General features: G+C 39.9%; 1 protein-coding gene across 1 annotated transcript in view; it reads left to right on the forward strand.

Moving 5' to 3' along the window:
• ARHGEF38 (Rho guanine nucleotide exchange factor 38) overlaps positions 1-15,379 on the forward strand; it is a 127,167-nt gene that overhangs the window by 39,984 nt on the left and 71,804 nt on the right. The window contains exon 2 of the mRNA XM_037154443.2: positions 4,572-4,759. Within this exon, the coding sequence (XP_037010338.2) occupies positions 4,572-4,759 (188 nt within the window). The remainder of the gene's footprint in view (positions 1-4,571; positions 4,760-15,379) is intronic.

Here is a 15,379-nt window from a genome sequence, read left to right on the forward strand (position 1 = left end):
GAAGGTTAGCAAAAGATTCAAGGCACTCTGAGACTTTCTGCTGCCTGCCAGCTGTCCATTAGGCTCAGCCACTGAAAGAGCTTTGGGCAGAACGTGAGTTGGGTGAGGCTAGGTCTGAGGGAGTCAACAGGATGGAGATAATGGAGTACATCATGCTAATGCAGAATCAGATTTGGCTCTGTTGGGGGAGGGCTGAACACAGAAAATGGCACTGTCCCTTTAGCTCTCACCCTGAAGCCACACAATTCAGTTTATCACTGTATGTCTCTGGTACACACTGAGTTTGACCAGAGGTGTTTTGTTTTGTTTTAAGAAAAACTGCAATATGGGAGCCCAGGCTGGTTGCCACAAAAAGAAAGAGCCTCAGGGCATGGGTGCATTGGGAGGTGAGGGCCTCAGAGAGTCATCAGGGTGGAGTCAGGACAGATCTCCAGGCTAATGTAGCTTCAGATCTGGCTGGTGAGGGGAGAGCTTGACACTCACACAAAAATGACAACATGGCTGCATGGGAGGACTCAGCAGAGGGACAGAGTTGAGTGGTACAGGTTGGTAATACTCAGATATTAATTAAAGTCATAGTATAACTAAAAGGTAAAAGTTTTAAAGGTAGAGAAGATCTTCTAAAAACAAAACTTGTACCCACAATGCATTGCAAAGTTTGTTGGTTTAAGAAGTGCCACCATAGGGAGTATTTACAGACCTGACCATAAAATGATGCAAGTCAAGCCTTTGTTCCTGCAATGAACGGAAGTCAAAAGAACAAAAATATTTTGTTTGCTCAACTGTAAATTCTCTGAAACTGTGTTCATCCCTGAGGGGAAAAGTTTCTGAAGTTGAATACCATGACCAACACTTTATTTCAGCTACCACTGCCCCCATTGTAGCTAAACAAGTTCTTGAGCAGCATTAGAAAACCTAAGCAAATTTTAGTTGATAAAATGTGATGTGGTACATTTTAAAGTGTAGCAAGGGGAAATCTGTGAAATAAATTAATTTGAAATAGTAATTGAGTCTTATATTTAGAACTAAAGAAACCTGAAATCGTAGGAGTATTTCCTCCCCAAAGATCAGGGGGACACACTTCTGATTGATAGCCCCCCAGATCATTAATAGATACATTTTAGAAGGCACAAAGATTAGAACTTGGAAAAATACACATCAGTCTGGACAGTATTTCAATTGCATCCCTTTTATTGTCAAGGTAATGTTAACTAATAATTGAATACCATGCACACTGGTTTGTCAACTCCATATTAATGAGGTGTTTTTGTGTGTATGTATGAGCTACTTCACATATCCCAAGAGAAAAAAATAAATTTTAAAAAGTCACTCCTCTGAGCTCTGCCATCCAGCCCTCACCCTTTTAGAAGAAACAGATGAAAGAAGGCTCAGGGAGGAGGTCCTGTGCTGTATACAGCCTGCTCACTTCATGACCCCTCACCAGTGACCTGCCTTCCTCTTTTATATCCAAAATAACTCATAATAATGACAGCTGGTGGTAACTCTTACTTTCACATTTAGGGTGCTGATAGGCAGACTTCTTCTACTCTCCAATAAAAATACTATAAATTAGAAGCATCGGAAAGCAAGCATAACATAAATTAAGATATGCAGGCTGGAGAACATTTTATGCATTCATTTTTTCTTTATATTGATCCTCTTTTCTTTTATAATTCCAGTAGATTACTTCTCTGGCACCAAATGGCCCACATCTTGTAAAAGTATGTGCTTTCAGATAGTACCTGTCAAAGCCATTTTTCTTTCCTGATAGAGAAAGGGTAACTACAGGCAAATGGTCCAGAAATGTGCTTACTTGCACATCAGGATTGTCCAAAGATCAACTAGTACACTTCCCAAGTAACACTGGAATGACCTTCATGGTATTCTCCACTTGTGTTTGATTACTGAGCCTCTGGACATTAGTAGGCCAGACAAAGAGTAGTACTCACTACTCATTTTGCTTTTGCAATGTCTCTTCACATTCTTGGCACAGTCCTTGCACACAGAACCATTAACTCCTCTACTGTAAAGTTTCTCCAATTTTCTTAGCTTTTGTTTCTGGAGAGAGCTAAGAGAATATCCTTTCTCCCATACATTGTGACCTGTGCACTTTTTCTTCTTACAGTCTTTATAAACCCTTTTGTAAAGCTCTACACTCTCAGGAAGTGGTGTCAGCACCGAAGATGTCTAACATATCAGTTACTAAAATCACATTAGCTTTAAAGGAAATGAAATTATATCTGCAACTGCAGAGTCTCAGATAACAATTAAGTTTGCGATGACCTTGAGTTTAAAGCAAATTTATTTACACACGCACATACTGCCCTGCTCTCTGTCACTGTTCTAACTTCATTTGTGACCTAGTTTGTGGCTCCCAACATTTTATGTTGCTGTAGGAAGCTCATCCTTGAAACTATTTAGCCTTCTTATGGTATACTTTACATAAACCCTTGGCTGCCCATGAGGCTTCTCATTTATCTTAACTTCTCTTCAGCATCAGTATTTCTTAATTAAAATTTTCTGTTTGGCATTTCAAGAATTTTGAGTTAACAAGATATACATAGTAGTAAAGATAACGCATACAAAAAAACCTTAGCTGATATTTACTTAATCCATTCCTACTTCACTTTTCATGGGTTCTGATTGTGATTTGAAAGACAGATCCCAATCATTTGCAATTGTTTTCCATTTTGGGGAGGTTTGCATATTATCACTTCAATGGGGAACAATTAATTTTAATAACGGGATCAAACAAATTTGGAAGGTGTTCTTTCTACTTACTAATTAAAAATTCTCCCTACATTTTAAAAGCAAATGCTCTTGTGTGTCTTCAAGATCCACACACAAAAAAAATGAAACTAGACCTTTTTCTCACACCACATACAAAAATAAACTCAAAATGGGTTAAAGACTTAAACGTAAGACCTGAAATCATAAAACTTCTCGAAGAAAACATAGGCAGTAAACTCATCGACATCAGTTTTCCAACATTTTTTAGGTATGTCGCCTAGGGCACAGACAAGGAAAGCAAAAATAAACAAATCAGACTGTGTCACACTCAAAAGCTTCTACGCCATGATGGAAACCATCAACAAAATAACAAGGCAACCTACTGAATGGCAGAAGAAATTTGCAAGTGATATATCTGATAAGGGGTTAAAATCCAAAGTATGTTAAGAATTCATACAACTCAATACCAAAAATGCAAACAGTATGGTTTAAAAATTGGCCAAAGACTTAAATAGACATTTCTCCAAAGAGGACATATGGATGGTCAACAGACACATGAAAAGATGCTCAACACCACTGAGGGAAATGCATGTCAAAGCCACAAACACATATGACCTCACACCTGTCAGAATTACTATTATCAAAAAACAACAAAGAATAAGTGTTGGTGAGGATGTGGAGAAAAAAGAACCCTGGTGTACTGTGGGTAGGATCTTGAACTGGTGCAGCCACTGTGAAGAACAATATGTCGGTCTCTACAAAAATCAAAAATAGAACTACCATCTGACACAGCAACCCCACTTCTAGCTATTTATCCAAAGAAATAGAAAACACTAATATGAAAAGATGCATGCACCCCTAGGTTTATGGCAGCATTATTTACCACAACCAAGCTATAGAAGCAATCTAGGTGTCCACTGATAGATGAATGGGTAAAAATGATTATATATATATACATATATATATAATTTCAGCCATGCTATTATTCAGCCATAGAAAAGAATGAAATGAAATCTTGCCATTTGTGTTAATATGGATGGACCTAGAAGGTATTATGCTAAGTAAAATAAATTAGACAGAGAAATACAAATACCATGTGATTTCACTTATATGTGGAATGTACAAATCAAATAACAAAATGAAGAAGCAAACTCATAGATACTTATGATACTGAGAAAAACTGATGGTTTAAAGATAGGAAGGGTTTGGCGATGGGCAATAGGTGAAGGGGACTGAGAAGTGTGAACTGCCGATTGTACAATAAGTCACAGAGGTGTAATGTACAGCACAGGGAATATAGATAATAATATTGTAATAACTATATGGTAATATGATTACTAGACCTACTGTGGCATCACTTTGTGAAGTATATTAACATCTAGTGACTATGTTGTTTACCTGAAAATAATATAATATCGTATGTCAACAATATATATATTTTTAATTTTTAAAAAGTAATTGTATCTGGAAAAAGTTGTGAACTGTGTTTTTATACCTTTTACCTCTAGCTTGAAGATCGGTTTAACCCCTAAAACTGTAACAATGAGATATTTCAAAGACAAAGCGTGACAGTCCAATATCGTCTAACTGACTTGTTCAAAGTAGTTCATTCTTGAGTCCCTTCACACTCGTATTTTCATAGGATTCCAACTTCAGGGGGAAGTTGGACACGTCCTCGAGTCCTCAGAACACACCTCGACAGCACTGTGAGCATCTCCCCTCGCACACAGTAACCCTGCCGGGGCCTGTGTGTAAGGAAAGAACAGCCTCAGCAGAATGCCCCGTCCTCTGGAGTACTGTAGAACGCCGTGTACTCACAGGTACATGTTTTCACTTCACAGAAAAGATGACTCCACAGGCCGGGTGTCCTGCGGCTGAGACCCCAACACAGGAGGAGGAGCACCAGGCGCGCAGAATGATGGCGAAGCGGTCGAAAATCATCAAGGAGCTGATACAGACGGAGAAGGACTATCTCAAAGATCTAGAGCTGTGCATTAAGGAAGTGGTCCAGCCCTTGAGGGATAAACAGGTAAAGGCAACTTTGAACCCCACCCCCATCCTAAATAGGACCACCAAGTTCATGAAATCAAAGCACCCGAGTCTGTCAGTGGCAGCACGGGCTGCACCCTGGGTGGGGCCGGGGCCCTCTTCCCTGGGTCCGGGTTTGCGGGGCCAGAGGCATCCTCAGCCTCACACTTTCTGTGTCCGCAGAGGGACACCCAGAGTCTGTCCTTCTGGCCAAGGAAACTGGGTTTTAAAACAGGAGGGAAAAGGAAATTCACATCTTTGACACTTTGAAATTTCTATGTGTTCTTTCCTGGATTCCCGCAGAACTGCTAACAACATGTGAACATCAGGTTTTCAGCAGTTTAGGAATAAAGCATTTAGTGTGATTCGAAGACGATCAAGGATTCAGGCAAGAACAATACATGTTTTTCTCTTCCCTGAGCTATGTGGATAGCTCAGTTAAAGTTATCACCATTTAGCTCAATTAAACTCATGACTATCAACATTGAACTATTGTAAAATTCAACGTAAAAATTAACCTGAAAGTAAGGTAAATTTTTTCTCTTTAGTAGGGTTGGCCCCAGGCAAAACTTGAAGTGCTTAAAAGTTAGTCGTTCTCCTCCTTTTTCAATTGAGGCTTTTCAAGGGATTTCTTGTAGAGAAATAGCATGAAGATAAAGGATGCTCCATTCATACATCCCTGTGTACACACGCTCGAGTGTGCACACCCCCACATACATACGTACATGGGTATTTTTGTCCACTGACCGTGTATTTATGGAGTCTTGATTTACACTGTTCCCAGCACTGGGGTTACAGTTTAGTACAAAAACCAAGTCATGCTCTTGTGAGGTTTAGGTTCCAGTGGGGGAGGGGAAGAGTCAGACAATAAACAAGAAAGAAAGAAAAGTTTAAAAAATATTAGATGGTGTTAAGTACAGCAGTAAAAAGTAGCACAGGGAATGAGGGATGGAGCATCTGAGCAGAGGAGCAGTGTTAAAAAGTAAAAACCTTGTTTAAGGTTTACTCATTTGTTTTTGCATTGGGCATATTAACATGTACCCATAATTATAAAAATGCTGCTAGCCAGTTGTCCCAACATCAATTAGCAATCTCTCCCCAAGTACTTATAAAAGCACAGTTTATATTTTTTAACAAAAGTCTCTTCTCAGAAATGTTAAAAAAAAATTAGGGAGTGCAAATTAGGAAAAACCAGTATACGCCAAGGTAGTGGTGTATATAAAAGAATCTTTGATAGAAAGGTTGTATTTTGATTTAGGACAATGTATAAAAAGGGGGCGAAGCTGACTCGGAATTTCTCCTTCATAGAAAGTCACGCTCCGTTTTCCTCCTTCGTGACCCTTCGTCAGGTGCGTGCTGCCGGTCAGGTCCCCTCCCAAACACCTGGTCCGTATTCTCACTTAATCCTCGCACAGTTCTCAAGTTAGAAGGTAACCAACGACGTCCCGAATTGGGACATTTCTTATGAATTCTATAACATTAAGAATAACGTTTATAGTCATGATAAATATCTGCTTTCTAGTTTCATTGCTAAGTACATAAAATCATTTCGGTGTGTTTTCTTTTATTTAATACAAACTAGCTGCATCGGATGTAACCTCTTTTCTGGCAGATATTAATGAATCTCAACAACATTTTCATTCACACATCTCTTCAGAGGCTAATTTTAACTGTACACGGCATCAGAGCCTTACCACCGTCTGCCCTTCCTGTGGTGCATTCCCCACAATCACTCCTGCCCTTTGAGAAGTTTAGAATATAGCCCACTGTTCCCATCTCTTCCTTCTCTTCTCCCCTCTCCCTCTCCGCACGCATCCCCCATCTCTCTCTCTCTCTCTCTCCATAGTTCAGACATAAATTTTAGTTGATTTCAATATTTAGGCAAACAGTCCCCCCAGCCTCTTTGTCTCTCAGTCGGTTTCTTGCCTTGTTCATATCCAGTCACCTTTTCTCAACCCCGTCTCAGTCACTCACTCCAGGGCTACCCCCTCAAACTGCCATCACCCATAACTTCACCTTCTGAAAATCAGAGTTTCAGGCTTACTGGTCCCCGACCCCTGTACCCTCCTTTCACCCCACTGCCACTGGAACTCTCTCCAAAAATTATTTGATGCCACCAGGACCTCCGAGCCATTGACCTCACCCCCAATTTTTCACTGTTCATCCAGCCCATGCCTGGTTTAATTTCCACAAGTCCATTAAAATCAGTCCTGGAAGATGAATCCAATACCCTTTTCTCTCTCTCTCTTTCCATGTACTTGCCTGAAAATGCACACCCTTGATGAAATCCAATTTTCTGCCTACTTTACACCATTACCCTGGCATCTGAACCAATCTCTTTTCAAATTCAAGGCCATTTTCTTCAAGTGGGACCCTCAGTGATGTCTCTGAAGGGATACTTTCACATCTTCTTTCTCCTCACACCTCACTTTCTTTTATTTACTAACTCTCGACTGACAGCCTTTTCTACCTTTTTACTGAGAAAAATAAAATGCACACACTCTTGACTCCAAATCTGCCAGCCTGCCTGACTCTCTACCCCTGCAACCTGGCTAATGGCTCCTGCCCCTCCCACCTGTCCCCTAACAGATGCGTGGATTCAGCCCCAAACCTACTCAGGGGTCTCCTTCCTGCCAACGTCCTCCCTATCGGATCATTTCATCTTCATTATCAAGTGTCTAAAAAAAAAGAAAAATAATTGTTTATATTCTCTCTCACTGCTCTCTTTTTAACTTGAGTATAAGACATTTAATATGTATAAGAGCATATGTGACTAAGATATGTTTCAAACCAGTCACATTTTACCAAAAATTTATTCCTGTGAGGAGTTAATGATCAGCATAAAAAAGACTAAGTATACAAGAAAGTGTTTTCCTTTGAATTCATAATCCATTTTTGTATCGAATAAAATAAGAAGTTTATTCCATATGAAAGGGTTTCCAATTCGAAACCACATAGTACGCAGGCGAGCTAAATCGGCTCCATCAGTGTGAACGCCATTGTTGAGCTGAACTCTTACATAGGCTCTCTAACTTTTGTTTTTGTTTTTTTCTTCCTATGTAACTCTTATAAGCAATCCTCAGAATTGGGGATTCAGACCTGATGCCGACCCCTGCTTGTTGGGTCTGTGACATTGTGCATGAGACATGACAAATTCATACAGACAACCGAGTCCTGTGGAGGAAAAGGGACGGCACGGCTTCTCTCTAGGGGAGAAAAGCCTCAGCCCTTGCCTTGACAGACTTTTATTGCTTTTTCTGGGCACATTACATGATGGTCCTCATTTACTATGCACAGGTTTGCTCTAGGCGGTCACCTTTTACAGAAAACGAAGGAGAGGATGCCGATAATCACATCACAGAAGAAGGATATTGGCAAATGCAAAGGGAAAAGTGGTTGAACTGTTTACACTCATCCTTGGAAGGGTTAGCATAGATTTTAGGAAGTTAACTTAAAGATATGCAGTAAATGTCTTCTGCCTCAATTCAGGGTGAGGGAGCTGTAGCAAACAGGAAGTCTCAAAGTGGCCTAGGTACAATGCAGGCCTGATTCCCCACAGGAGAACCTATCCATGGATGTGGGTCCTGTGTATCTCCAAGCGGGAGCTGGGCCCACGCCACACGAAATGGTGTCCTAGACAGACCATGTCAAATAGAATGTTTCCATCATGATGCCGGATTGTGTAACTTGTTCTCAGTGTTTTGAAGTACGGTTCTCAGAATTCTAACTCATATTCCAGTGTTGTTATATTAAGATTGTTTGCAGCTTGTTGATTTTTCCTATATGGCACTTCTTTTTGTCTGGTTATCTCCAGGAACTCTGCCCTCCTCCTTGCAGCAGCAGCTTCGGTCTACCAACCAATTAGTCCCCACCACCACTGAAATAGTAATTGATTTAAAGTTTCTCAGATTTCTCAATTTTTTCCCACTTCTTAATGCTCTTAACCTTTGGCTAGGTAAATCAATGTTCAGGAACTCATATAACTCTTATAAACATTATATGAGGGCTGAGGTAGTTAATGGATGCCACCAGAACATTAACTTTACCACTTTTAACATGTTCATTACCTCCTTCATATCCTCATTTCCCTCCTATTTAAATACCATGGTCTTTGCACATAAATCACCTGTCATCAGTTAGTGCCAGCATATGAATTAACACAAACAGTGCTCATGCAACCACAGGAACAGTCTGCAGGTCAAGCTTAAGCAAGTCTGAGACAATTGAAGTGAATATTTGCTAGGCTAGGAGAGAATGGGGAAGGCGTCTGATCCGTGCCTTTTCCTGGCACACGTCTTTCCTGCTGCCGAGAGGGTAGCTTGCTCCAGGTGCTGCCATCTAGTCTTTTCATTTCCAGAAGAAACAAGTCAGTTCATAGAAGTGAAAGTTGGGAGGAGGAAGTTGAAAGCTGAGAAAATCGCTGGCCTTATCTGAGCCTGCATGAATGAGCCAGTGTACAAGTAAGTGTCCAGCCCCGGCGTCTGCCTGATAACTGTGCCGTCACAGACCTTGATCTTAACTTCAAGGCTTTTCTATAAACAAACCTTCACCTAAATGAAAGCCGGCCAAACTCAGCACTTACGTCATCTTTAATAGCAGCATTGTGAGATGTGGTACAAAGAAGGCAAAAAGTTTTCCACAACATTCAGTGTTGAAACACTTGGTGGGAAAATGAGTTCTGGTTATTTATTATCCAAACAGAGCAATAAGGGACACTAGGTTTTTGGCGTTAAGTCAAAATAAATAAAAACCGTATCAATCTAATCTAGCAATGGAAAAGGGTTTTATGTATAAGGCAAGCACCAAAAGCTGATTGAAAAAAGTACTTAGAGGAATTTATATGGTTTTTTTTCTGTTTAAAAATGACTTCTTTTTAACTTACGAAATTCACATAACATGAAAGTACCAAAGACCTCCAGGAGATCACAGGTCTGTGGCTGACATCACTCCAGCTCCTGGGCAGCCTTCCGAGGGGCTCCACGTGGAAGCAGGTGTGTCTGAATGGACACTTGGTAGATTTTTATTTACATAATAAAATTTCATATGTATATTTATTTTGGATGTGCTCATGTTTGGTCTGTGCATTGCAGTTGACATTTTGTGTTTGTTGATAAAAAGGGCACAAATAACCTGTGACTTTGTGACAGCAAGAGTTCAGTAGAAATTTTCTGTTTATTCTAGATAAGCTGCAAGGCAACGATTTTGTAAATGTTTTATTGGAAAAATCTATAGAAGAAAATAATCCCTTGTGGGAGGAACTCTGTCCAGCAGCATGTTCCTCCCATCCACCTTGGGTAGTAAATAAGTCGTCCCCGACACAATCTCGCTGTTCACGGGGGAAAGGGGATGGCTATTCCTTCCAGTGGGGAACACCCTGAGCCCTTCTCCAAAACAGCTTTTATTGGGAATGGTGTGTGTAGGTGTATATATCATACATACCTAGCTCATGAATCAATGTCAAAAGGCTATGGTCATACAAAAACAGGTGTTATCTATAGATGGCAATTGAAGGAACACAGAGATCTGTTCACAGGTCAGGGTCTGTTGATGCCAGAGGGTCTTTAAAATGTGTTTCATGAGATAAAGAGTTTACTCCTTATGCCTTGAACTTAAATATCCTGCTTATATCACCAGGGCTAAACAAAACCAAGCAGAGCAGGCTTCTCCATTGTATTGAGAACCTGTAGGCCGACAATGTATTTTTCAGGCCTGATTCCCACGGGAACCCTCGGTGTTAGAGTCGAGTCATGTCTGCCACCTGCGTTTTTACCTGCTTCTCCAGGGAGACTTTCCAGGGGGACTTACTGGCCCCTTTCAGGGCTTGCTCTTTTAGGGCTACAGTCTTGGAAACCACACAAAGTGGTCCCCAACAATCACTAGCTTTACCACTCCGAAATAAATGCAGGAAATAATTTGTTTTTTTGTCTAGGCATATACACACCCAAGTATTTGTGAAATTGGAATCATACCCAATATACCATTATAAAACCTTTTTTCTCTAAAAATATATTTATGTTTCATTTTTAACCATGGACAACAAATATTAATTTAAATGAAAAAATATTTTCTTTATTTTTATCCTTTCCCCTGAGCACATTTATTTCATTGATTTCAGAAAGAAACATTGATGCAAGAGAGAAGCATCAATTGGTTGCTTTCTGTATGCACCTGGACCAGGGATTGTACTTGCCCAGATGGGGAATCAAACCCACATTCTGGGCACATTCCCTGACCGGGAATGAAACCTGCGACCTTCCGGTTATGCAATGACACTCCAACCACCTGAACCACACCAGCCAGGCGGGAAAATATTTTTGAAAAAATATTTTCTCTTATGTATTGAGAGAGCATTAATTTGAAGAGAACAGTATTACTGCTCTCTGAATGCAAAGCCCCACATGGAAAACGGTGCCCACCAGTGTTACTGTGCGAGTCCAAGTCAGAGATGGGGTGTTTCAGTGTCGTGATGACAGAGATAGTGTCTAGCAACTGTTCCCACCCCTGTGTCACCACCGTGTCAGACAGCACACAGTACTGACATCCTACCAAACTTCTCACTCAGGGTCCACAATGTATGAGGCCTGCCTGGGAATAGGGGAACTTGAAGGAAAAGGAATTTGGGGGACAAACTCTTTTTTCGAAGGAAGAAAAGTGGGTCACAGAGCCCAGGGCATGCAGCTTCTGGCCCCCGCCCCTAAACTGAGTGAAGTTGCTATGGCTTAAACTGTCCTATCCACCTCAGTAGAGAGGAGGGTGATGTAAATACATTATAACAGTGAAACCAGTGTTCAAATGCTGTAATACCATGAAATCTGCTTATCACACAAAGAGGGCCATGCCCCATTTATCCGTGTGTTTTTTCTATAAATATACAGTCAGCCCTCCATATACTTGGGGTTTATTTCTGCAAATTCAACCAATCACAGACCAAAAACAGTATTTTCTTTTTTAAATTAAATTTATAGAGATGACATGGGTTAATTAAATTATGTAGGTTTCAGGTGTACATTTCTATGATACATCATTTGTATTGCACTTGTGCCCACCACCCAGAGTCAAATCTTCTTCAGTCATGTATGTTTGAACCCCTTTACCCTTTACTGCTCCCCACATCGTACCTCCCTCTGGTAACTGCCATACCGTTATCTGTGTCTATGAGTTTTTGTTTGCTTGTTTTCTTATTTGTTTATTGTTGCTTTCAGTTTTATATCCTGTAACCACACGCAGGTCCAGCTGCTTGCAATTATGAAAACTGACACTTGAGATGCAGGTGCTGATGTAAAGAAAGTGGTTTATTCACAGGCTGGCCATCTGGGAGGTGGGAGACTTTTGTCTCAAAGCCCATCTTAGCATCTCAGTGGAGGCAGAGGTTTTTATAAAAAGGGAGGGTGGAATCAGAGCAAAGAGATCAAGGGAGGAAGTTGAAAAGTCCTCTACGTACAGAGGAGCACAGTCCATTCAAATAAGGCAAGTGATGGGCCGGCCTGTGTCATCCTGGTTTAATCTTCCTGCCTTCATCATCCTGGCCTCCTGTCATACTGGCTTTACGTCATCCTGGTTTCACAGCTGAAGGTCAGCAGCTCTTCAGGATCTGGGATGCTTGAAGGTTGGAGTCTGTGTTTGTTGAAGTTAGTTCCTAGGATTTTTATACAAATACGCTGTTTATTTATAAGCTATATATTAGTCAGAGTCAGCACTTAGAAACATTGTCAAAAAAATGATGGGGTGGGTTACAATTCCCCACTATTACAATCTCACATATGGGTGAAATCATATAGTTCTTGACTTTTTCTGACTTATTTTGCTTAGTGTGATATTCTCAGGGCCCACCTAGGATGGCAGTATGTCACCTTTTCTTAAGACTAAATAGTGAATAGTGTTCCAATGAGTGATTTTATATCCCTTTGGAGTTTTCTGCGTTTCAGTTGCCACCCTCCTCAGCAGAGTGAGCCATTGCTGTCCTGTATGAAGTGTAGCTTCAGCACACCTTCAGGGAATTTCTCCATCTTTCGTTTCCTGCCCTCTGGTTGGGCGTTTCCTTGTCTGTATTGAATCTCAAAACTAGCATCTTCCCTGGCTGCCCTGCTGTGTGGAGACGCCCTCAGCAGTCAGTGCCCGCAGCTGGGCAACAGCTGGATTGCCGGCTTGGCTCTTGGGTTGAATTTTGCTCCTTGGACTGACTCTCTGACTTATTCTCAGTTCTGTCTGAATCTCCCCTTCCAGCCCAGTATGCAGGTTCTCATTTCTCCATAAGAGAAATCCAGACATGAAATGTAATGAAGTTTTGCTACTTTCACTGAACAAAGGACAGAATTATAGTTACAGAAGTTCACTGAAATACAAGATAAAAGAGCCAAGACAGAAATATTACATTTAGTAATTAAATAGAGTATTAAAATACACCTACTATTTTAAAATACATCTAGTATTAAAATATACTTAGCTTTCATATAGAAAGATACGTAAATGGATTGATAGATAAATTCAACTTCTTAAAGCTATTTACTAAAACTTTGCCTTCATAACAAATAGAGAAAAACATGGCTGATGAAATATCTCCTGTCATGAATTTTAAAGTGTCAGAGAAAGCCTCTTGTCAAAATTATCTTCTCTATCACCGTCACTAAAAAGACTTTTGCTGTTTCAGAAATAATAGTCATTCATTTTTGTTTAATGAACAACTATGCAATTTTTTCTCTTTTTTTCCCTATCATCCAACTACACTTTTTAAAAGATTTTACATTTTTTAACGTAATTTTAGGTTCACTATAAAGTTGAGAAGGAAGGTACAGAGATTTCCCATATACTCCTTGGCCCTCTCTGTACATGCTTATCCTCCCCCATTACCAATGTCCCCACCAGAGTGCTAAGTTTGTTCACAACTGACGAGCCTGCACCGACACATCATTGTCATCCAAAGTCCATTGCTCATGGATTTTCCTTTTAGTGCTAAAGAGTATCCTATTTTCTGGATGTACCACAATTTATTTATCCTTCACCTAATGAAGGATATCACGGTTGCTTCGAGACTTTGACAGTTACAAAGAAAGCTTCTATAAACGTCCACTTGCAGGTGTTTGTGGACCTAAGTATTCAGTACATGAAGGCAAAAAGCAAGGAGCACATTTGCTGGATCACATGGTAAGAGTATGTTTAGTTTTAAGAAGCTGTCACACTGTCTTCCAAAGTGGCTGTATCATTTTGTATGCCCACCAGCCAGGAATGAGAGTTCTTGTTACTCCACAAACTACCAGCATTTGGTATGGCCAGTATTCTGAATTTTGGACATTCTAGGTACATTGGTATTTTATAGTTATTTTAATTTGGATTTCTCTCATGGAATTTGATGTGGGCATCTTTTCATATGTTTATTTGCCATCTGTCTAACTTATTTAGTGAGGTATATGTTAAAGTCGTTGGCCTACTTGTTTGTGTTCTTATTGTTGAACTTCAAGATTTCTTTGGAAAACAGCCCTTTATCAGATGTATACTTTGCAAATATTTCCTCCCAGTCTGTGCCTTGTATTCTCATTCTCTTGACAGAGTCTTTTATACACAAGTTTTTACTTTTAATAAAGTCCTAGTTATTAATCATTTATTATGGCATTATGCCTCTGGTGTTGTATAAAGAGAACCATTGCTATGCCCAGAGTCATCTAGGTCTTCCTCTATGCTATCTTCTAGAATTTTTTACAGTTTTGCCTTTTACATTTACTTCTGCGATTTATTTTGAGTTAAGTTTTGTGAAGCATGTTAGGTCTATATCTAGAGTTGTTTTTGTGTGTGTGAATGTCCCATTGTTCCCGCAGCATTTATTGTGAAGACTATCTTTGCTCCATTTATTGTGTTTGCTTTCTCTTCAGTGGACTGTGTAGGTTGACTTTGTACTCTTTGTTCTGTTCCATTGGTGTACTTGTCTGTTCTTTCACCGATACCATACTGTTGTGATTAGCTGTATAGCAAGTCTTGAATTCAAGTAATGATAATTTTCCAACTCTGTTTTGCCCTTTCAATATTGTGTTGGCTCTTATGGGTCTTTTGCCCCTTCATATAAACTTTAGAATCAGTTTGTCAAAATTCACAAAATAATTTGTGAAGATTTTGATTGTGATTGCACTGAAACAATGGTTCAAGTTGTGAAGAACTGACAGCTTAACAATGTTGAGTCTTCCTATCCATGAACATAGAATCTCTCTCTATTTCTTTAGTTCCTCTGATTTCTTTCATCATATTTTTGCAGTTTCCTTCAATTGGTCTTGTACATATTTTGTTAGATATTTACCTAAGTACTTCACTTTGTGGGTTGTGTTAATGAAAATGATATTGTTTTCAATTTCAAATTCCACCCATTCATTGTTGGTATATAAAAGATTGAATTTTATATATTAACCTTGTATTCTGTAACCTTGGCATTACTTACTAGTTCTAGCAGATTTTTTGTTGATTCAGTTTTTGTAATCCTCATCTGAGGATATGTTTATTGGTTTTAGAGAGAGCAGAAGGGAAGGAGTGAGAGAAAGAGAGAGAGAAAGTGAGACATCCATTGGTTGCCTCCTGTATACATCCTAACTGGGAATCAAACACACAACCTAAGGATGTGCACTGGCTGGGAATCAAACCT

This window comes from Artibeus jamaicensis, unplaced genomic scaffold (assembly GCF_021234435.1).
Source record: "Artibeus jamaicensis isolate MK-2021 breed Jamaican fruit bat unplaced genomic scaffold, CSHL_Jam_final scaffold_3222, whole genome shotgun sequence".
NCBI classification, from domain to species: domain Eukaryota; kingdom Metazoa; phylum Chordata; class Mammalia; order Chiroptera; family Phyllostomidae; genus Artibeus; species Artibeus jamaicensis.